This window comes from Pseudorca crassidens, chromosome 1 (assembly GCF_039906515.1).
Source record: "Pseudorca crassidens isolate mPseCra1 chromosome 1, mPseCra1.hap1, whole genome shotgun sequence".
In the NCBI taxonomy this organism is placed as follows: Eukaryota; Metazoa; Chordata; class Mammalia; order Artiodactyla; family Delphinidae; genus Pseudorca; species Pseudorca crassidens.
The window spans coordinates 193,513,902-193,538,687 of NC_090296.1; the positions used below are offsets into that span (position 1 = coordinate 193,513,902).

The 24,786-nt window shown below is 41.2% G+C and overlaps 1 protein-coding gene across 3 annotated transcripts in view; it reads right to left on the reverse strand.

Moving 5' to 3' along the window:
* CUBN (cubilin) overlaps positions 1-24,786 on the reverse strand; it is a 281,633-nt gene that overhangs the window by 237,546 nt on the left and 19,301 nt on the right. For all 3 annotated transcript variants that reach the window (XR_010934358.1, XM_067704299.1, XM_067704308.1), the window contains 10 exons: positions 22,245-22,346; positions 21,493-21,596; positions 15,154-15,280; positions 14,037-14,199; positions 11,573-11,704; positions 10,312-10,407; positions 8,215-8,333; positions 7,594-7,780; positions 6,355-6,467; positions 3,584-3,818 (listed from right to left, as the gene is read on the reverse strand). Coding sequence is in view for 2 of the 3 variants with exons in the window: in XM_067704299.1 (XP_067560400.1) it covers positions 3,584-3,818; positions 6,355-6,467; positions 7,594-7,780; positions 8,215-8,333; positions 10,312-10,407; positions 11,573-11,704; positions 14,037-14,199; positions 15,154-15,280; positions 21,493-21,596; positions 22,245-22,346 (1,378 nt within the window). In the remaining variant the exon portion in view is untranslated. The remainder of the gene's footprint in view (positions 1-3,583; positions 3,819-6,354; positions 6,468-7,593; positions 7,781-8,214; positions 8,334-10,311; positions 10,408-11,572; positions 11,705-14,036; positions 14,200-15,153; positions 15,281-21,492; positions 21,597-22,244; positions 22,347-24,786) is intronic.

Consider the following 24,786-nt stretch of genomic DNA (forward strand, 5'->3'; position numbering starts at 1 on the left):
TTCTCTTTCAGATTCCTTTCCATTGTAAGTTATTACAAGGTACTGCGTATAGTTCCCTGTGCTCTACAGTAAATCCTTGTTTATCGGTTTTATGTTCAGTGGTGTGTACCTGTTAATCCGAAACTCCTAATTTATCCCTCCCCTACCCCGTTGTACATTAACTCTTAAGAAGTTCTGGAACTTCTATCAGCCACTATGCCTTTCAACAAACCAGATAATTTTACACATTAGAAGAGTTAAGTGTGACGTAATGTTCATTTGAGAAGGTTTCTTAACACTGTGATATAGTTATACCGTTCGTTTTATAAATGAAGAAATTCAAATGTCTATGGGTGGTTGAGCCACTTTCCCAGGAATGGGGTGAGGGGAGGATAGGGCCAGGCTTTCTGACACCCAATGCACCACCACCCACCAGCCCCCTGAAGTTGCATATCATCTGGGGCGGCTACTGTATGCTACTGTAAAACAGGAAAACAGAAATCTAGATATAAGAGACTGCAGTAAATATACATTAGAAAAAAAATAAAACGAAGTGACATTTTAGATGTGCAGGTTATGATATTTACATAGCTATGCAGGTTATTTAAAACAAGTTTTGCTACCAAGGCGAAAAGTAAAACAAATTTAGCTACATGAGTCTCACTATTCCTAATGAGAAAACATCTCAGCTGCTCAGAGGAAGAAAAGGGTTTTAAAACTTAGTACTTAAAAAAATTATCATGTGGGTCAAAAAATTAAAATACCATAAGCAAAGTAAAGTGTTAACGGCAAACTGGGAAAAATGTAGTATATAATACAAAGAGTTAGTATCTCTAAACTACGAAGAGCTTCTAAAAAGAAGAGATATAAACAAAGAGTTCACTGCAAAGTGAAAAGTACCTCCTGATGTAATTATTTTTGCAAACACAAAACAAAACAAAGCTGAATATGATCAAACTCTCTCTGTGTGCATTTCTCAAATTGCAGTGCAGGGCAGCGGGGCCCAAACACGAGTAGCAATGCCCTTGTATGTCAGCTGGGTGAAAGAAACAGAACTCAGAATTTGGGGCTACTAAAGTGGCTGGGATTTTGGAGCAGGGTATTATAGAGAAATCAGCTGCATGAAAATAGCACCAAAAAAATTTACACAAGTGTCCTTGGGTCCTTAGCTGAATGCTAAGCTGTGCACACACAGGGGAAGACTGCAGACTAACAGAAACTAGGAGACAAAGCCAAAACCCTTGTGTGTAATTTGAGTCCCAGGAGAGGAGGGAGGAAGAAATGACAGAAGCAGAGAAGAAAACCACATGATCATCTCAAGAGACTTAGAAAAAGTATTTAATGTTTCAATATCCATTCATAATAAAGATTCTCGGCAAGCTAGGAATAAAAGGTGTGATGGTTTAAAAATGTTCATAAGCTCTTTGGCACTTTTCCCATTGAGAGATGGGATCTACGTCTCTTCCTCTTGAATCTGGGTTGGCTTGTGACTGCTTCAACAAATTTTTTTCTTTTTGTTTTTTGGCCGCACTGCACAGCTTGCGGGATCTTAGGTCCCCGACCAGGAATTGAAACAACGCCCCCAGCAGTGAAAGCGTGGACTCTTAGCCACTGGACCGCCAGGTAGTTCCCGTGACTGCTTCAACCAATTAAAAATATGGCAGAAAAAACACAATATGACCGCTAAGGATAGGTCAATAAAAGCTATGCAGCCCCTGCCTGGTTCTGTTGTAATGCTTGCTCTGAGAAGCCAATTGCCGTGAAAGAAGCTGCACTACTCTAAGGCCACCATAGGAAAGGGGCTCCACGTAGGCACTCAAGTCAGCAGCCTGGCTGACTTCTCACCCAGAGGCCAGCCTCAGCTGTTAGCCCTATGAGTGAGTCATCTTGGGTTTCCAGCCTCACTGAGCCTTTAGATGACTACAGTCCCAGCCAATATCTCATTGTAACTGCTTAAGAGATCAAGTGATAATTGTCGTGCTGGGACCCTTCCAAATTCCTGGTCCACAAAATCAGAAACATAAGAAAATGATGAATGCTCTACAACACTAAATTTGTGGGTAATTTGTTATCCAGCAATAATAATTCAGAGTGAACTTCCTTAATGTCATAAAAGTTCTTTACAAAAACTTCCGGCTAAAACATTACATTTAAAGGTGAAATATTGAACATTTCCCCATGAGGTTGGGAACAAGACAATGATACCCACTCCATCACTTTTATTCAGCATTATATGAGATGTCCTAGCCAAGAAGATAAATTAGTCAAGGAAGAGGAATAACAGTTAACAAAGATTGGCAAGGAAGTTGGAAAACAGATGACATATGCGCAGGTAACATCACTGTGTATGTAGAGAATTCTAAAAGACTCTACCAAAGAAAATGATTAGAATTGACGAATGAATTTAGCAATGCAGCTGGATTCAAAACAAAATATTTTAAAATATTTATACATAGAATACTTCTATATATTAACAAAAAATGAAAAATAAAATTTTAGAAAAATAATATCACTGAACATAGCATAAAACATCAAATAGCTAGAGAAAATATTAATAAAAGCAGCGGAATGCTTAAGCACTGAGATCTATAAACCATTGCTAAATTAGAAGAGAACTAAGTAAATACAGACAGTCTATGTTTATGGATTGTCAGGGTCAACATTTGTAAGAGGTCATTTCTTCCCAAACTGATTATAGATTCAATACAATGCCAACAAAATCCCTGTAGATTGTTGGGGGAATTTAACAGGTTGATTCTAAAATTTATATGGAAATGTAAAGGATCTAGCTTATTTTAAAAGAACAAAGTTAGAGGTTTTACACTACCAGATTTCAAGCGTCGGTACGAAGCCAATGTGGCACAGGATAGATAAATAAGCCAACAGAAAAGATGAGAAATTCCAGAAATAGATCCACGGATTTACTGATGGGCGAACCGGAGGTTCAGTGTGTGGTTCTATTTTTTTATATGCTTAAAAAATTCATAGTAAAAAAGTTTAAAAAAGAGTACCCAAACCCAAATAACAACAGAAGGAACAAATCATCATGTGACATTAAGATAAAAAATACTAAGTGAAGGAGGAGACAATGTCCCCAACGCCCCACAGTATGTACTAGCAGGGGCTATAAAGATGCTGTTCAGTAGTTTCACAGGGGATGCTTAAAGACGCATGTTTTTTAAACTCTTTCAATTCATCTGAATTGTATTATCTCTGAACACAAAATGAAAGTCCAGTTCAGTTTAGATTTACTTGATTTTAAAATAATTATAAAAATCATATATCATTAGATCTCAAAACAGCTAACGTGGGCTTCCCTGGTGGCGCAGTGCTTGAGAGTCCGCCTGCCGATGCAGGGGACGTGGGTTCGTGCCCCATCCGGGAAGATCCCACGTGCCGCGGAGCGGCTGGGCCCGTGAGCCATGGCTGCTGAGCCTGCGCCTCCGGAGCCTGTGCTCCGCAACGGGAGAGGCCACAACAGTGAGAGGCCCGCGTACCGGAAAAAAAACAAACAAACAGTTAACGTATCCAAAAATCTAATACTGATCAAGAAAATTTAATAACCTCAAGAATTTGCTTTATTTCTCTCCATGTTTACACTTACCTGGTGGCTGTGTTTCCCATCTTACTGTAAAGCCTCTCTCATTTCTTAAATGTTCAGAATAGAAATGAAAATAGAGGGCGTTGTCACTACTGAGGAGTTCGTGATGGGGGATGGAGCCACAGAACCTTCCAAGCTGAAATGCCGCAGAGGAATCCCCATCATGAATCTGAAGAAACTCGTGTGGACAATTGTTCACTGATTCTAATCGGAAAAGAGTGAAAGTGATCCGCAGCACCTAAAAATATAAAGGTCGCAAGAGACTATTTTTCATTTCTATGTTAGTTCTAAGGTGTTTCTCCTACTAGTTGGAAGCATTTATATAGAGTCCCTTTCAAGAGATGGATCTATAATTTCCTAAGTATTCACAAATACATATGACAATTCTATATATTAAAATGACTTGTGTTAAAAATTGCTTAGACCTAACTTGAGCTAATGTCAAAAATATTAATATTAATGAAATAGATTTTTAACAGCTTTATTGAGGTATAACTGATATAGAAAGAACTGCACATATTTAATGTGTACAGTTTGAGAAGTCTAGACATATGTAAACACCTGTGACACCATCACCACAGTCAATGTGATAGACATAACCAACACCTTCCAGTTTCCTTCTCTCTCTCTCTCTCTCTCTCTCTCTCTCTCTCTCTCTCTCTCTCGGTGGTAAGAACACAACATGAGATCTATCCTCTTAAATCCTGAAGTGCACAATGCTGTATTGTTATCTCGAGGCACTATGTTGTACAGCAGATCTCTAAAACTTATTCACTTACTGTAACTGAAACTTCATACCTGTTGAGTTGTTATTCAATGGGTTAATGAAATAGATTTCAGTAAACTGTCAACTTCATTAAACAAAGGCACTCCAAATGTCTAGCTAACAGTGCTTTCCAAATCAGTAAAATATAACATTTAAACATCTACCTTGAATTAAATTTAACTGACTAATAACCTGTAGCGTGTAGCATACCCACAGTTCATCAGTGACCCCCAGAGATGCTGATTCCTCAGGGGTCTCTGAACCTCTCAACTGATGCCCAGCCTGGATGGACGACCTCGGGTGTAGACAGTAGACACGGTGTAGGCAAGTGTAAAGTGTGCTAGTCTTTGGCGGTTGGATGTCATTGAGAGATGAGTAATACCAACAGCAGACATCATGGGAAAGGTACCATGAAAAGTTTTGAGTATGCAAGTAGGTGAGAATAAACATACAAATGTATCTTCAAGTTAAAATATTAGAATGTGCAGACTTAAATATAGTAATATAATTAATGAACCATAAAAGATTTTGTGCTGACAACCTCATTTAAAACAGCCAAACTACCAAAAGGAGACTGTTGGATCTAATTTATGATCTAAAACCACAACAGCATTCAGCTCATGGAAAAGGGTATCAGGATATTTTTGAAATTCTGTGCTAGGGTATTTTTAAGATTTGTTACTCAACATTACATCATTTTTGTCCTTGAAGCAATTTCAATGAAAATCAAATAAATGTTTATGAATTGAACTACCCTTATTTCAATATTATGTAAACTGTATTATGTAAACTTTGATGGGGATAAGAAGATATAAAAATCACAATAATCAAGAAAAACAGCATGAAGTGTTTTACAGATTCACAATAAATGCATTAAAATTTTTTCACAAAGTGATTTTTTCTTGAAAGAAAGATGTTTTCAATGTCAGGAAACAGAATTCATGAAAACTAAATGGAAGGAAGGAAATTCACATAACATACCCACTGGGAGACTGATTTTGGAGTTTATTCTATTGTGGGGTCACCAGGCCCCAAAGAATCCTTGCTCCTCAAGGGAAAAAATATTTCTGACCTTGTACAATGACCTCTGTAACATTAGCTTGCTGGGAAAAATTAATAGGATTTCAAGGGAAAGCCTTAGCTATTCAGACATACAACTTTATTTTAACGAGTCCACGTGTTGGTTGAGAAATAAGTATTTGGAAAAGTCTGAGTAATTAATATTGGGGATAAAAGCACTAAAATCCTTGGGCTCGGATCTTAATCTGAAGAGTGTTTGCACGGCAGTTCCACCACTGGAGTCGAATGGCCTGGGTTCAAGTCCCTGCAGGCCACTTACAGACTGCGCGCCCCTGGACAGATTTCTCAGCTGCTCAAGGGTAAAATGAGGATAAGAATTCTTATCTTTCAGGGTTATGAGAGTTACACTGCGATGATTAAGTGTATGTGAAGCAATTAGCATAGCACATCGGCACAAGCAACGCCACAGAGAAAACCTGGATAAGGAAAACACCTTAATAATAATCAACATAACACTGAGTGATTGCTACCATCTCGGTAGCAACATGACTGTACAAATTACTGGCTTGCTGTCGGCCAACCCATGTAGCATCCGTAGTGGACAAAGCATGGACTTTGAAAGACAAACTTGGCTTTGAAATCCAACCAGTCCAATTACCAGCTAAGGAATGTTTTTAAAAAATTACTTATCTTCTCATAGTTTCCATTATTTCATCTGTAAAATGAGGATACTAGTACTTTAATTCAAAGAATTAGTATAAAGTTTTGAGAAAGGTTTACAAAATACTCAGCCCAATGCCTGATACTTAGAAAGTCCTCAATATAAGGTATGATGATAGTTGTAGATAATTAGTATATATATAGTACAGATAATTCAACTATCATATAGTTGAATTATCATTATGTGTATTTTATGTAATATATACACATACTACATGTTCATACATATGAATGAAGTGTACATTTGGATGGGAGATACCGTATTTACCTTTCCCTCTTCGGTTCGGATAACCCAGAAGCAGTTCACGTCATGGACATAACCAACATTAGGGCTCACGTAGCTGAAGCTTCCATTCATCCCTGAGAGGGACCCTCCACAAACTGCAAAGGAAAAGAAGACGAACTGTGCTTTTCAGACGCTCTGGAAAGGCTCGCCCTGCTGCCGAAGCTTTCAGAGAACTCTGAGTAATTCTCGTTGGAGACAAAAGCCCTGCCATTCTTTCTTCTCCCCCGTCTCCCTTCAACATCCACCCAAATCCCACCTCGTGTTCAAAGCCCAGCTGATGTCTCCTCCTCTCCGCCTGAATTTCCCTGCCTCTTGGGGTTTTCTCCGGCACCCATTCCCTCTGTCTCTGTGACACCTGACACACTTTAATTCTTATCTTTAGCTCCCGTCTCTCCTCGGCCGTTGTGTATCGTCTTGTCTCCTCAACTGGAAGGTAAGCTGATAATAGGTGGAGACTGTTTTATTTTCTGCTTGCTTATTTCTCCACAGGCTCTACTAGAGTTGTAAACACACAGCAGTCTCAATAAATGTCCCGATTCAGAATCAGGAGGAATGAGGGAGGGGTGGAGGTTTTATGGAGGAGGCTGAATAAGAAGTACTCCTGAGGGACAGATACATTTGGATGGGAAGCAAAGAAGAATCTGGAGAGGTTTGGGGAGAGAAATTTCCCAGATAAAGGAATACAGCCGAAATGCGGTGGCATATGGAATCAAGAGAGAAGGAAATCTGTCTGGCTCGAAAGGCGTATTTTTAGGGAACCAGTGAAAAATAAGGTTAGATGGATAGGGTGAGGCCTGGTTATAGAGGATGATTGAAAAACAGTCCCAAACTTTATTTAACAGACAAGAGGGAGCCACTGTGTATTTGAGAGCAGGAGCGTGACATGATTACGTGTAATATTCCCGGGAAATGAAACGTCTGCTATAGAGAAAACTCTCTCTTAGAGAACTACAATACCTTTAGCATATTTTGTTTTCAAAGTGGACATAATGAAAGTGGCAAATATGGATTTAATTTTTCCTTTGATGAAAAGGTTTTTATGGCTTAAATTGAAATATATATTTACCTTGTGGATTTCATACCATTTCTGCAAGGGAAGACTTAGTTCTAAGCCTTTGAGCAACAGAACAAGAAAGCAGGTTCAAAATCTGCAGCAGAACACACTCAAGGATGATACTTCTAACCTGTGAGCATCTGTCGTACAAGAAATGCTGAGCGTACCTTGCTGGGGAATCTGACAGAGAGATCCAGTCCAGAAACGTGTGCATTCACAACTGAAAGCATTAACGCCATCAACACAGGTTCCCCCATTCAGACAGGGGTTGCTCAGACATTCATTGATGTTTTCTGTGCAGTTGATACCTGCCCAACCCGATTCACAATTACAAAGATAACCAGAGACTGTTTCCTAAGGGCAGAAGAAACATAATGTCATAGAACAAAGGGATAGACAATAAACTTAAACCAAGCCAAATGATAAAGAACAGCAGTGCTGTGTATTCTGTGTAGAAGGTGTCGAACCATAAGCATCTTCCAGTAGCCTAACTTGTACTGATTCATTTAAACGGTAATTGCAAAGTACAAGAAATCAGATGTATTTGGGTCAAACTGCAGGCTTTGTTTTACCACTTTGTAAATCACTGAGAGAAAAAATGAACTCATTGGTTTTTCCTGGGAACTAAAGTTATTACCTACCTTTTACCTGAAAGTTATTGACAGTTCTTTATCTTAAGTTTGAATCATTACCTTAAAATCTATGAATCATAGAAAACATATTTCTCAGAAGTGAAACTAAAATTACTCTCCAGTACGCAGTCTCCCCAGGAAGAGCAAAGGACTCACTTGGCACTGTCCATTTAAACAGGGGTGACTCAGGCAAATGTTACTGAGCTGCACACATCCATTTGGCCCATAACCGCTTCCAGTATATCCCGGGAGACAGGTGCAGACAGGTAAGGAACCTGTTTAGAAATACAAATGGACGCGTAAATACAGGTCCCCTCCATTCTGACCCAGTAACAAAGCTCAGGCTCTGTCCTCTAAACAAGGAGTCGTCCAAGTCTACACGTCCCCAGGGGCAGACAAGGCGAGGTGTGAAGAGAAAATACGAGAATCTTTTTTTTCCTAGTTTTTATCTTAAGAATAAGAAAGACATGACACATTTTCAATATTTATTTGCAGGTTGACACTGGTGCTGTCAGCCTGTATGTCATGGTCCTGAGTTGTGTACCAATGGGAGGCATGCCAAGGAAAAGGGGAGTTTCTTATCATGGAGGGCTTGACAGCAGGAAAGAGCATTCCTCTGAGGACAGTGTCTGTTGCAAGCACTGTACACATACTGACTAACTTGATCCTCTCAAGAACCCTATAAATAGGTACTGTTATAATTTCCATTTACAGATGAAGACAAAGCACAGAGAGATCAAGTGCCTTTCATCAGGCACACACAGCTAGAACATGGTGGAGCCACGGGAAAAGTAAAATCCAGTCTTCTAGAATTCACGCTCCTAACCACTTCAGTGGGCTGTTAGTCATTTAATAAACACTTAAAGAGTTATACACATATATACATGCATATATACACACATATATTCTTGCATATATGTGATATGACAAGTTAGCAAAAGTAAAAGTGGTATTTTGAAATAACGAGAGATATGATACGTTATTCAATAAATGGAGTTGGGGTCACCTATTTGGACAAAAATATCAAATTAGACCTCTATTTGACACTATAGATAAAAACAAATCTTAAAAAAATCAAAGATTTTAATATTAAAAATAAATGAGAGTACATGTACTTGACTATTTTTAAAGAGTTTGGTAAGGAAGACCAAATTCTCCCCAAATTTAAAGATAAAAACAAATCTTAAAAAGATCAAAGATTTTAATATTAAAAATAAATGAGAGTACGTGTACTTGACTATTTTTAAAGAGTTTGGTAGGGAAGACCAAATTCTCCCCAAATTCTTGGGGTCTTTAGGGAAGACCCCAAAAGAAAACATTTACCTTTTTGACTACATAAAAATTTTAAACTTCTAAATAGAAAATACAACCAAAAAATTAAAATAAAAACAACATCCAGGAAAAGTACATGTAAAACATAAGATAATGAGATAATATCCTCATAGTACCTAATGAAATGTTACAAATCAATAAGAAAGCAGATGAACAAAGGACATGAAAGAAAAGTTTTAAAGGGCCAGTAAATATCTAAAAAGTATTCATTATGAATTATTAGTAATCAGAAAGTTTTTTGATTTAATCAAAATTAAAATAATGAGAAGGCAATTTTTGCCTATAAAATTGACCAAAACGAAAACTAGCAATAGTACCCCTTATTGTCAAGGGTGGGGTAAATGTATATTTTCACACACTGTTAAATGAGCATATAAACTGATACATTTTCTGGGAGGAAATTTAGTAATATGTATGTATTTTTTAAATTGTAGGAGGTGAAGCTTCTTTTATGCAGCACAGCAGACCCTGTTGGTTTTCACCCTAGATCCATTTGCCCCTCCTTAGTAGTGAACTCCTTATTTTAACTGGGGGCATGGGCACCTGAAATAAAGATTACATTTCCCAGCTTCCCTTGCAGCCAGGCTCAGTGGAGCCAAAGGCCCAGAAAGGGGAGTCCTTAAAGAGAGTGGACAGGTCCTCCTTCCTCCTTTTCTCCTTCCTGCTGGAATACAGTCATGCATCTATCAGCTGGCTTAATTATCTTGGGAAATAATTGCAAAAATTAGACCAGATAATAAAAGAGCATAGCCTATTGCATTTTTTAAAATCCAAATGTATAGTTTTAGAACATGGATTAATTTTTGGTTTGAAGACCAAAGTAAGAATTTTGAAAATAGAGGATTTTGATTTTAAAATGTTGATTTGCTTTAGAAGGTCATATTAAAATACCCCAAACCAGAGGGAGAGATGAGTCATTACCCAGAACCAAGGAGCACGACGCGAGTGGGTGGCAGCCTCCGTTATTGACCGAGCAGAGGTCTATGAGGGCGCAGACTCTTCCATCGCCCTGGTACCCTGATCACAGCAAGAGCAGGGGCATGAAAAGCAACGTCAGGAATATGCAAGAAGAATCCCAATCAAGTATCACAGGAACCAGACCAACCACAGATCTTCTACCATCAAAACAGAAAGTGTAAATGTAATATGTCATAAATAAAATTCCATAGTTAAGAAAATGGACAGGGACTTCCCTGGTGGCGCAATGGATAAGACTCCACACTACCAATACAAGGGGCCTGGGTTCAATCCTTGGTCAGGGAACTAGATGCCACATACATGTCGCAACTAAGAGTTTGCATGCCATGACTAAGGAGCTGGCGAGCCGCAACTAAGGAGCCCACCTGCCACAACTAAGGAGCCCACATGCCGCAACTAAGGAGGCCTGAAGCCACAACTAAGGAGCCCACGAGCCACAACTAAGACCCAGTGCAACCAAATAAATAAATAAAAGAATAAATATTAAAAAAATAAAATGGACAACAAGAATTAGGAAACTGATTTCAGAAACAACATTCAGGGTTGTTTCTAATGACACAAATAAAACTAAGAAGACAAATGAAACTACTGGGAGACTTAGAAAGTGCTGACACTAAGGAAGTTGACATTTTTTAATTACAGTGACTTTGAAGATCTTGGAGCTGAATTATTCTAAAAGTCCAAAGTACTGTTATTTCATGTTAATAAAACATACAGGTTTCAGTTTACCCCTTAGAACTCCCTGAACTTCTTGGATAGTAACTCAGTTTAGATTAGAGAATAGGAGTCATGACTTCTTTCCGGAAGAGAAGGGAAACTCACATGTATGGTATGCCTACTATTATGTCTGTTATTAAGTAAACTTTATATGGAAAACATCTCATGAGTTCATTATATTAATAAATTATTTGTGGTAACAATAGTCTGTGATCCATAGAGAAAATCTGTCAAGTTCTGCATTATCTCAAGAGGCTATTTCACAGTTTGTAAAGGCTTATTGTTTTCCACTGATATTCAAAATATGTTTTCTTTCTTTCTTATAACATAGCTGAACTAATGTGCCCTGGATCCATAAGTTAAGTAAAACTTTTTGCCCTATTCAGTTTGTCTCCTTAGACGTAAGTCATATTTACAACGGAACACAAGAGCCTGTTTTCAAATGCATGTTTTGCCTGTAAGGGTATCAGGAAATTTGGTGTAGCACCTGGTGGACAGGGACGACAGTGGTAAGAGCCAGGTGTGTTTATACACGCAACAGGTGGAGCCACAGAACAACCGCCATTGCTTATCTCACATTCATTGATATCTTCACAAATGTATCCATTTCCTTGCCAGCCTAGAAAAACAGGTTTGAAAAGTTAGCTCTTCAATAGTTAAAAACACATGAAAACCTGCTTAACTGTGTAAGGAACCACTGATTAAAATGAGATATACTCTACCTATCAGATTGGCAAAACTTGTTTTAAATACTTATGATCAAATTCCGGCAAAGAGGTGGGCACATGGGGTAGTCTTATATGCTGTTAGTCAGAAGTTAAATTAATAAAACCTATCGGGAAAGAGATCTAGGAGTATTCATTTAAAATTTTAAAATACATACCTTTTGACTAACAATTCCACTTCTTAAAACTTATTCTGCAATGATAAAACTATCAGTACATAAAGATGTAGGTAAGCTGGTATCTACTGCAGCATTGTTTAATGGGAAAAAAAACTCTCAATGGTCTATAGGAGTATAGCTGAAAATATTATGACTCATCTATACCACTGGATGCTAAAAGCTATTTTAATAACATGTGCACACACATTGAAAGAATTTTCCCTTATGTATTTTAATTGAAAATACCAAATTTTAGAAATATATGCAGAGCTGTGATCCCAGTTTGGGGAAAGAATTGTTTTTAAACCGCATATAGGTCTGTGTGTTTGTATGAGTGAAGGAAAAGGCAGAAGAGGAGAGAACCAGTTGCTAAGAGTGGTCTCATCAGGAGAAGGGGCTTGAAGAAGGAAGGGATTATCATTTTACTTGAGACACAGCTGTTTTATTCAACTGTTGAGTTTTATTACTCAATTGAAATGATTTAAAATTATAAGAATTTTTAAAACATTTTAAATCCTTTAAAATATTTATTTTCTTTGATCTAAGTAGGGACCCCTTCTAAAAATCTACCTAAGAAAATTATCGTATTTGTGGGTGAATAATTGAATGCATAGAAAAAAGCTGGAAGGAAATACGTTCAAACATTAGTGGTGGTTCTGAGTGATGACTATATTTTTTTTCTGTTGTTTTTTTTCATAATTTTATAGTTTCTTTATATTTTTTAAGAGCATATATTGCTTTGATATTCAGGGAAAACTAAGGTGACTGACAGGAAAACAAAAAGTTTGTGTTTCTCTTTTTCCTCTCCAACAATGAAAAGAAAAATGTAAGAACACCTTTGCCCAGGTTATACTTTAAATGATTTACTTTTCTGATTTCTAGTTTTTAAAGACTGTCATTGGCAAATTACCTTCAAGAACATGATTATTTGCACATTTTGCTTGCCCCTGAGAACTAAGAAGGAAAAGGTCTTGACGTGTTTTCTTCGGTGTCTTTCTAGTTGTACAAGATCTAAACATGTAAGATGAAGAAAGTCACTAAACCAGACATTGCTAAGTGAACCAACAGGCACGTGAGGTTCCCTGGCAAGAGAGGATAACGGAGAACCCAGCAGCTCAGCTCTCACCCAGAGCCAAGCAGACCTGGGTTTGGATCCTGACTGAGGCTAAGCTCTTAGATCTAGGGCAAGTTATTTACCTTCTCTGAGGTTCAAGTTTTTACACTTCGAAATGGGAATAACACTAATTCCTACCGTTTCTTGTTTCTGTTGTAGCTGCATGAATTAGAAATTGCCTAGCACAGTGCCTTAATGACATTCTCATAAGGAATAGCTGCCGTTATTATATTCTCCTTGGGTTCCGCTTTCTAAGAACACCCAGGGAGTGCAGACGGGCCTTGTAAACTCTCTGGGGTCTGGTCGATCGCTTACCAGTGCACCCAGAGCAGTGCTCAGCTCACAGTAGGTGCTCTGCAAGCATGCCTTGAAGGGAGGATGGTGATCTCACAGTAAGAAATGAAGCTTTGACTCAAACCCAGGCAGTCTCTGAGCCCTGAGTCCACATTCTCAGGGACCTACCCTGGAGGTTCGGTCTCTCTGGGTCTGTGATGGAGCTGGACGACCCTATTTACAGCCAGGCCCCAGGGTCTTCTAACGACACACCCAGGTGAGGACTACTGGACTCCAGTGAACACAGTCAGAGCTCAGTTTGCCCAAGTCTACAATCATCTGGTTCATACGAAACGTGGGACCAGAGCACATGTCTTTTGATCTCAAGTCTAATCGGTTCACAGCCATAGCAACCAAACGTTTGACCTCCCGAACTCTATGGCTAACCCTGGCCCCGAGATCTGACTCCGGCACACTTTGGGACAAACCCCCCATTTCTTCTGTTGAATTGCTGCAGCAGTAAGATGGCCTGGAGCGGGATTTAGTGCATCAGGACATGAAAGTGGATCGGAAGCTGTCCTGAAAATGGCATTCTTATCCCTCGGTAGTGGAAGGAACTTGGTTCTGGCGTTTTGCCTGGCTGCCAGGCATCTGTGGCCGGGTGGGGACACGTCCATATACCTGCGGGACAGGCGCCACAATAGAAGGAGCCCGGCGTGTTGAAACACTGCACAAGCGCTGAGCAGGGCGGAGGCCAGAGGCTGCACTCGTCTCTGTCCAGCGTGCAGGCCATGCTGTTCGACGGGGCCGTCCACCCGGCATCGCAGAGGCAGCTGTACTTGGGCTGGCAGGACGACAAGGGTGTGAGAAAAAGCAATCAAGGAAAATGAGCATGAAAAGCCTTTGAAAATCTCTCCGAGCCCACAGCTGATCTTTCCTCTAACGTTCATTTCCACGAGACCAATCGAGTGGCTTCTCTTTTTCTTCCCATATGATTAAGCATTTAGACCAGACCATGAAAAAAAGAGAAACGGCTTTATTTTAGAATAAGGGAAACCTGTCATTTGCCCCCAGAGATGCCTGGGAAAGAGTAACAACAATCAAGAGCTATAAGTCAATATAATTAAAGTCAATCAACTCAGCCTGCTCTGGTTTTAGAGGGAAAAACACCCATGTAGGCACAGACCTTGGAAAGTCAATTCTGTTTGTTTCCTTTTTGAAGGTTCCACCCACCACCACCCCTCCCACCACGGCTGGAAGGGAACCATTTTCCATCACATGGGCAGAAAAATAGAACTAAAAATAAAGGCCGGAAGGTCTCCAGCAAGGCCAAGTGGGCCAGGGCTGGGTGACCTTGAAGGCCAGGAATCAAGGTCGCCAGGACCCAGAGCACAGGGGGCGCTCAGGGCAGTGGAGCCTGCAGCAGTCACAGGGGCTCAGGGGCCAGAAAAACCCAGACCCCTTAAAATGGTTGCAAACAAGGGCAGGCCTTTTGTGTTGCCATGTCTTGTCAACGTTAAAACTCACAAGGCCAAGAGAAGGTCATGCCTCACAGGGAGATTCGTGGACGAATCATAAAAAAAGAAAGCTCGGATTTATATAATGAAATCAACCTCTGGGTCCCGTTTTCTGTTTATTTATAGACAACGGTCACAACCTTCCTCATCTGAGGCCGGCTTAAGGGCAGGACGTGGCTCCCCTCTGCAGCCCCACAGGGTCCAGCTTGTACACAGCTACGCAGAGCGAGGAACTAATACCCAGGCCTCTCCCGAGGGGTCCCGCTCCGGAAGACACCCACCTCTCCAGCCTGCACTCGGACCAGATCCTCGCAGATGCCGTGGACACAGCGCACCTGGGAACCCCCCTCACAGTCATCGTATTTGGATGCACACTGGGGGCCGTGGGTGTCAGGCGAGCAGAGACAACTGTTGGTCACACAGAGCACAACGTCAGGACCTGTTTCTTAGCGTCAATAAAAAAAATAGCAGTAATTCCGATTGCGGGTCAGTGATCTTCACGTGGAATCATAAACCAGCAAACCAGACTTCCTGGCTGGCGTCTTGGGAGAAAATCACCGTGTGCTTCTTTAAGTGGCAGATTGAGTAAACGTGTTATCATCTCAAATATGGGGTGAGAGGGCACGACTACCACTATAAATTCTTCTGCTATCAGGTCATCAAACAGTGCTTTCAAAGGTCAGCCATCTATAAACTAAGGGGGACGGAGTTCATCAGGACGGTAAAGGGAGAGATCATCGCAGCCGTTCATAGGCCAACCAGCTGGACACGCCAGTAAGCACAGGTGACCTTGACTGAACGGATAAATTCCCGAATATTCTCTAGGCTTGCATAACCTCACGGACAGTGGTATATCCACATCTCAGAGTCTATGATGATGATGATTATACAAGGGCAACACTTCTATCCATAAGACAGGAGTTAACATAGTAACATTTCTTTCATTGTCACATTGTAACTCACAAGATGTAATCATCACATATTACCTAAACTAGCTGTGGGTGTTTTGTCATGAGATTTCAGTTCAGTAATAATCAAATAAGCAAAGTTGTTTTAAGCTATCGTAATCTTAAAGTTGCTGAGTTAGTTTTATATCTGTCCTGCAGCTTCAGAGGGAACGTGGATGGTGTGAGATGGCTGGGGGAAGTGGGTGGGGGAGGTAGAGGAATCACTGAGCTACACTTCTTTACACAGGTCTGAGCACAGCTGATGGAGTGAGAGCCAGGCCCGCAGGGCACTGTTTGCCTGACTTGAGCCATGCTGGCCATTGGGGCCGAGGGCAGAGTCAAGGTACAAGGAGGACCTGTGTGGCCATGGACCGTGAACTAGTTTCTGAGTGTTCTGGAAAAGGGGCCGGTCTACCTGGTAAAGAAACTTTTTTTTTTTTTGGCGGTACGCGGGCCACTGTTGTGGCCTCTCCCGTTGTGGAGCAGCACAGGCTCCGGACGCGCAGGCTCAGCGGCCATGGTTCACGGGCCCAGCCGCTCCGCGGCATGTGGGATCTTCCTGGACTGGGGCACGAACCCGTGTCCCCAGCATCGGCAGGCGGACTCTCAACCACTGCGCCACCAGGGAAGCCCTAAGGAAGCTCTTTTAACGATACGTGCTGAGGCACAAAGAGCTCAGCTGATGTCCATGGATAAAAACAAATGTGTGATTGGCAGTGAGGGAAAGGGGAGCTTGGCTGTTGGAGAAGCTCTAGGAGCCACACTCTGGGCACAGAACTCTGTGTAGCCGTGGAGGCCCCAGAAACAACTGCTGTGGTGGCACCTTCGAGTGGGTTCTAAGGAAGAAAGACACCAACGAATGTGGCCAGAGATGGAGAGTCAGAGTATGGTGAATACCATTCAGGCACTCACATGTGGGGTTGCCAGGCCTAGCAAATAAAGATACAGGATGCCCGGTTTAAAATTTGCATTTCAGATAAATACTTTTTTGGTATAAGTGTGTCCCATGCAATTTGCAACATCAATAACTAATTCTGTAAAACCTGTTCCATTAATAAATCACATTTCTGAGCATTCCAAGGTTGCCTTTCTCATTAAGGTCATAGATTGATAGCAATATATGATTAAACTTCAAAAGAAATTCAATTATTCATTCCTTACCCATAGCTGTTTATCTTCTTCTCATCTCTCTTTTTCCACACTCCCCCTCTCATATTCTCTTCCCTTTCCTCTTCACTCTCCCAGCCTTACACAGAATATTCTTTCAGACAATTTAATTAGACTCTTGGAGACGGCAGGACTTTGGACCATCTCTTGCACACATTTGAGGATCTGATCCAGGTGGCTTCCTGGCTAAAAGTTTATTTTACCAGCACCTCCACCCACCAAAAGAAAATTTTTTTAATCTTTAAACCAACTATTACTAGCTTTCTGAGTCTGTGATGTATGAGAAGTCTGAGTATTCAGGAACCCATGGGACAAGACTGCCTAGGTCTTGACCCTTCCTGTTAACTCTTCACCTTAGACCATGTAATAATAACTCCCTCTGCCTCTGTTTCTTGTAAAATATAAGTGCCAATCTATGAACACTATTTTCACCTTGGGGTCTAAAGGCATTTTCCTGTAGGAAGTGCTCAGGAAAGTGTGCATTTATCTTATCACTAAGTGCTTTACTATTGGAAAAGGACTTGAAATTTGAGAAGAGCTGCAGTTAAATCCTCTCTCTTCCTTCTCCCTTGCTATTGTCATTTGGAGAAGAATATATTTTAATCCTACAGCACTTCCCTAATGAGCTACAAAGTATACTTCTTTCATTAAGTTTAGATAACACGAGGAGAAGAAGAAAGCCTAAGGGGAGGAAGGAAGCCAAATACAAGAGCAATTTCCTTACTATGATCCTCAAAGACAAATATTTTTAATCCCATTTTATTGGCAAGGTTCAAATTGCCCAAGGCACAGAATTAGCAATTGGCAGAAGATGAATTAAAACGTAGGTCAGTGTTATCCCTGTACTATTGTTTTTCCACATCGCATTCCCATGTTCTGAAAGGGACAGTTAGTTGAAGACTTTCCATTTTTACATGTCGTTTTAACGTAACAGTGTTTGCATGCAAAATGTATATTCTCAAGGTGTCTGGATACACCCTTAAGGAAAAAGAGTAGTGAATTATATGCCTCCCTGAAGAAGTCACTTTTGTAACGACCTTCTATGGCTGATTTGGTCCCAGCAGAAGAAAAACTAGGCTTTTCCATCTTCAAAAACGCTGCAAGTGCATTTGGCAGGTGAGACGAGGTCACATATATTTTCATGGTCATAGTTTAACTTGTGTTGGTTCCGTGGTTCAATATTAATATAACTGACTAACTAAAAGATGTAATACGTTTAATACTTAACTACAATCTGAGCTAAAACCAGATGATCCTCCATCATAAGCTCTGCCTGTTTTAAAATCTACCAGTGATAAGAATGGAAATAAGTAAAATAAAATATGATAAACACCATTGTGTTCTTGGAGAAAAAACAAAAAACTCAACTTTTTTTTTTTTTTTTTGCCCTAGAAAGCCTTCTAGATCTGAGCCTGAGGTATATAACATGCACCGTCCATGCATGGCAAATGTGGGTCCCACGGACTGTCTTACACCCATAGTCAGCAGGAAACAATAGGAATCACTTCTTCAGAATAAAGAGGCAATAACAGTATCGAGAACTGGCAAAACATTACCTGTGAGCTGTCTGAGCGCTTGGGACAAGACCACGAGCCACAGGAGTCGGGGAAACAGACGATGGTTTTTCCTGCTCTACTTTCGTTACTCCAAGAAAGAATTTTTACCAGAAATTTTTCTGTGAAATGGGGCTTCCAATGAATTAGTATTTGCATAGCGCTTTGTCTTTCAAAGGTCTTTATAATTAAAAGTTATTAATCCCCGTAAATAAAGACTCCTTTGTCTCCCTCAAGTGAGTGGGCTCTAAGAGTCAGAGAATGGAGAAGCCTGCAAATCCAGAGCAAACCCTGCTCGCCACAGACACATGTCTGCACACCCAGATTACCCGACAGGGTCTCAAGCTTGCCTTCATCCACTGCCCACAGAAGTTTCCAGAAGGGGCTTCTAGTCTCAGGGAAGCTACTGATTAACAAGGATTTCACCTCACGTAATCAGTAGAACTCGAGAAAATATCTAAAGGATCTTTGTTTCATTCCACATAGATTCCACAGAGCAAGCGTTTAATCTTATGCTCATGTACATTTTTCGATATATGCTCTTTTATTCCTTCAGAAAGACTTCATCATATGCCTGAATGAAAGTATTTAGGTCACAGATAATCAGCTGGAATTTGTGAGGCTTCATAAAGCATCCCCACAGCAAGAAGAAACCAGAGTGAAGTGCTGTGCTCCCTAGCGTACTCCAGCAACGCTATGAAGGGCAGAAACTAGAAACCAAAACCATTCCCAGGGTCAGCACAATCAGGCCCCGGGCTTTCTTTGATAGGACGGTGCAAGAGGAAATAATTCAGTGCTGCCCTATCCAGTTGAATCTGCCATTTAGGCAGCTCTCAACAAATACAATGGCCTCCCTCCCTTCTCTCTCTCTCTCTCTCTCCCCCCCCTCCCTCCCTCCCTCCCTCCTTCTCGTTTGTATCTGGAAAAATTAACCTCTGACATGCAGCAAATACTTGTGTTAAAATTTTTCTTTTCTTTTCCATTTTGCAGGGGTAAAAATAAAAGTTTGTCCTGGGGGGAAAAAAACGATTTTGGCTTCGTCTATGGGTCTCCACTCCCTGCTGCACACATCTGTTATTGTGTTGACTTGCAAGACTCCAGAAGACAGTGATGATAACACAAGATCAAGAGTGAGAACTAATCTCCAGGACGTTCCTCAGTAACGGGAAGGCGGGATGATTCGTGCTAGGAGTGATTTGCCACTGATATCTGCAAGCAGCAATTCTCATTGATAAATGCCCATAAACAGAAATGAGGAGATAATGCTTTCAAGGCAATGAAAGATTAGACCTGCATTCTGGATCTGGCCCAAGCTTGAATGTTTATAAAAGCAGGGATCAGGGGGTTCCTTTAAATGAGAAACAAAATCCAGAGAGCAAAAGGCTCTTTAATAATGTAATAGTTCATTTACATCACAGGCGGTACAATGTGCGTGACACTTAAACTCACAGACACATCCACCAGAAGCCTGAATGAGTTAAGTTTGTAACTTGCAATGAGCAAACATTTTTAACATCAGGTCAAAAGAACAAAAGGATCAACTAAATGAAAAAGAGGAAGATTGCGGTTGCTCTTTGAGAAAATCATGTGTTAACAGATGACAAGGCCAAAACCAAAATTACTATGCTCATTTTTGCTGGAAAGGTCAGAATGGATTGTTACAAGGGACTTGAAGAACAAGACATCAGGGACACTAGCGAGAGAGTAAATAATTGCTCTTTACTCCAGTGAGGTCACACCCAGAGATTTTGTCATAACAGAACCAATTTCTTTATCTTTTAATAATCACAGAATATAGGAGATCCACCAAACTATAGGGAAAGATAATGTCTAGAGGTTTGAGGGTTTTTTAAAGTGATTTTTAAGAAACTACAGAAACAGTCTGACATTGACCTGCCATACATGTTTGGACTTGATTATTTAACAAGATAGTGCATCAGCCAGTGTAGCTTTAAAGACCAACATTCCTAGAGTTTGAAGGGAACATGGACGCATCGGGATACCTGAGTCGGCTTCGTAAGGGAAGGGGAGTTTTCCTGCAGAGGGCGATGCCTGAGTGGAGCTCGACAGTGCTGCGGACGAGCCATGTGACAGAGGCAATCAGAAGAGAAGATGGGGGAGGCCTGACGACTGTGGTGAGGGCCTGATGGCCAACTGAAGAAAGACAGTGAGCGCTAACCGCGTGAAGAAAACCTCGGTTCAATCTCTGCTCTGGTTACGGCTAACACTGCACTTAGCGCTTGAATGGAGATGTCCTGATGTGATCTGTCAGCTCTCCGCTCTGTGGAGTGAGGGCAGCAGGGGCTCGCTGGTATGCGGGGGGTGGGGGGGGGTCCCTCCCTCTTCTATGTAAGGCTCCTCAGTGGCTGCCGCTTTGATGCTGTGACTCCTACTAACCCTTCAGCCTCATCTTGCCCCGGGCCATCCTCACTCTACCCCAGCCATGGTGGCCTCCTTCCCATTCCTCAGAGATTCCAGAGAAAGAATTTCTTCATGGGGTGAGAGCTGAGGTCACACAAGCTTTCTTCCATCTAAGTCAATAGCTATGTGTATGTTCAATGAGCACCACGTGACTTCCCCAGGGAGCACCTAATTTTGCTGGTAATACAGATACTTAATCTTGGACACTTTTAACCAGGGGATGTCTTAGTCCTTAAAAAACACACCCTAATATTTTTTTAAAAAAACAAAAAAACAGGCAAAAGTGACAGTTTTGAGCTAAAGCTTTAAGAGACGTTACATATTTCTGTTTAACTCTCTGGGGGCTTTTGACCTTGGCCATGAGAAGGACATTTCTCAGGCAGCTGGGACACCTCCAGCCCACACCTAAGAACGAGACCTGCAGACCAAACCGAAATGAGGCAGAGCCACCGTGGCTAATATGCAGACCTGTGAGTATGAAAAATAAATACTTACTGGTTTAAGAAAAAAAAAAGGAAAGAAAAAAAGTTACCTGTAACTTCCTTCTGTATTTATACACGTGGCTCCATTCTGGCAGCCCAAGGGTGTTCCTGAGTAAATCTCACATTCGTTAACGTCAACGGAGCACAGAGGACCCTGCGTTCAGACAAAGAACAAAGTCAAGTGTCGCAGGTCACAGAGGCATCCGGGGCCAGTCTTCACAGGATACGATGAAGGATTTAAACACGGACAGGAAAGAAATCCTTGGTCGAGCCAAATACATTAAAATTGAGACTGGTCTCCAGTCATCCTTCCTCTGGAACTCAGGTATGGCCCAACAGAGACAAAGAGCTCTTCGCGGATCACACCAGTCACAAGAGAAGAATCCTTATACAGGCTAACCCTCATTTCACTATGGAGCTCTGCCTGGGAATAGTCACATAATTTCTTTTTAATGCACATGTCAGGAACATGTTCACCATTAATAGAAAAGGGCAGGAAAATGTACAGGCTATATCAAGATTTGTTCAGTACTTTCAAGGCTGAACAATTTAAATTCATGCTAGCCCGAATAACATGTAGTATCCAATCCAGTGAACCCTCCTTAAGATGGTTTAGTATTCAGTGGGGGATAGAATCATGCCTGCCGTTGTTTGGATGCTGGCGTACATGGTGTCATTCATTCTGATTCAGGAGACCACAGAATCCTAGAAACCTTGGATGGAGAATTAAATATGTCTGAAGGACTCCAAGGAAACCACCGATGCTGACTCACCATCCTTAACCAAAGCCCGAGTGACTCACCTTCCACTGTGAGGGACAGATACAGAAGAAGGAATCCTGGAGATTGAGGCAGGTTCCCCCGTGCTGACACGGATTGCTGCTGCAGACCTTTCTGTCATGTGTCTGAAACAAAGACAGGAGGGTCAGCGAGACAATCGTGCTTTCCGTGTTCCAGAGCGGGTATGTGTATAAAACTACATTTTACTCCTGATCAATGGAGGGTCTTCCTCCAGACTTTCAATCCATTACTTAAATTCTTCTTCATATCAACTCTCTTATGAAAAAACAAAGCATTTGATATCATCAGGCCTATTCACATTCCTTCACTATTAACGTGCATTTAACCAGGGATGGGATGAGGCATGAGTGGCAGGCGAGGATTCTCACTCTACTCTTTGGAAAAGCATTGTTCACCTGACAAACGTACGTTGGTGGACACGGGTCCAGATTTCAGCTGTGGGAATCACATGGACGTTTCTCTTGTTCCGGTTCTGTTGCTGTTGTTCTTATCTTTGGTGCCTCCAGATAAGCATTTGAAATAGGATCATCTTTTGCTGCCACCCCTCCTCCCCTGGGTTAAGATAACTGAACTCTTTTCACTCCAGGACCCTTTATTGGAAATGTGGCCTGTTAGATACACCCTCCAGTCTCGTGCTCACATGACTGCTTTCAGACCAGAGTCACAGACAGATCTGCCTTTGTCTATAGAACCTGGGGAATCTTACCCTATGTCAGCTACCAGTTCCAGTCTTGTAAGATATGTAATGCCTTTGGGGGCAGAGGAAACTTCTTTAGAGAGGACAAGTGATTATGCAAGGAAAGCTATCCCGTTAATTTCACCTAATCTTTGTCTAATTCTGTTTTAAAAATTAAAATAGGGGCAAATTATTCTTCACATTAAAAAAAAATATTTGGTGACTCAGAGAGAAAATGAAGTCTGTTCCCTCCGTTTGCAGATGAAACTGAGAGCAGAGGATGGCAGGCTGACTCAGCACCATTTAGTGCAAAGCCCATTCTCTCTCCACCTTTGTAATAAGTCAGGTGCCCATACCTTTGGGGGTCTCTTTCTGGCCTCTGTTTTCTTGCATTATTCTGTCTATCTTTGTGCCAGTACCACAATTAGCTCTGTTCATCACAGGATACTATTAAAAATTAACCACAAACTCACTTAGAGTTTTTTCTGGCATACAAGACAACGCTGAGGATGAAAAACTCAAAAGCCCACGGGGGCCCAGCAGGAAGTGGGATCCGCAAGCAGTCAGGAGGAAGACAATAGGGAACTCGGGGGACTGTGGTGCCCAGAGCGCACTTGCCCCATCCAAAGGCAGGCAGGCACTTCCATTCCTAAATCATTAAAAACTCTTCCCAGGGGGATGGGCAGAGGGAGGACAGTCTGAGCTAATTGGACCATGGCCTCCAGTTCTTGACCTTTGGTGGGAATGAAGAAGCACTCTAGGAGACTGAAAACTCTCGTGCTGTGCCCTGCTCATTTCTAATTCCTCAGCTACTCCATAAAAAGATAAAAGGCTGAGAGGGGAATTTATTACCAAAGCCAGCAAAAAGAATACATGAACTTGTTCACCAAATGTAAAACACCGAAGTAGAGGACAACATGTGAAGCATAATCAAAAACAGACCAAGAATATTAGAGCAGGGATTCTTAACCTGGAATTCCCTTGCTTCTTTTCAAAATTTAAAATATGGAGACCTTCTATGCATTTCTCTGCGTGGAAGCTTACAGCTCCCATGAAAGTCTCAAAAATGTCAGCTCCCTACAAAAGGGATAAGAAGTCTAAAATCACAAGGACTAGTTTACAAGCATGTAGTAAAGTTATGGAAGGTTTATTCTAATCAATTGTTCAGATTTAATTACCAGCAAATATACTTTTAAGATTTGGAATATTTTGAGATACATCCTAGACTTCTAAGTTTAACGTTAGAGAAAATGTAAGGCCTTGGAAAGCCGAGGCCTGGATGCCTGAATCGGCAAGTTGGGTGGTCGCTAGCTGGCCAGCTTCAGCCTAAAGTTGCACAGTTAAAAAGCACCAGCAGAAGAGGCAGAGCACATGGACGGCTAAACTCAGAGTCAGAGGACTTCACATGCCCAGCGACCTTCATCTCTCTGAGGCTCACTTTGCTTCATCTGTGTCCTGGGAAGCATGACTTGTGATGAGAATTAAATGAACTGATTTACAAAACAGGGAGTCACAGATGTAGAAAACAATCTTATGGTTACCAGGAGGAAAAGGTGGGGGGAGGGATAAATTGGGAGATTGGGATTGACATAGACACACTACTATATAGAAAACAGGTAACTAATAAGGACCTACCGTAGAGCACGAGGAACTCTACTCAATACTCTGTAATGACCTATATGGGAAAAGAATCTGAAAAAGAGTGGATATATGTAGATGCATAACTGAGTCACTTTGCTGTACAGCAGAGACTAACACAGCATTGTACATCAACTATACTCCAAAAAAAATTTTTTTAATTGTGATGAGAATTAAATCATGGAAAAAGCAAAGTCCTTGATATTGATTCTCCATCCACCTTAAGAATA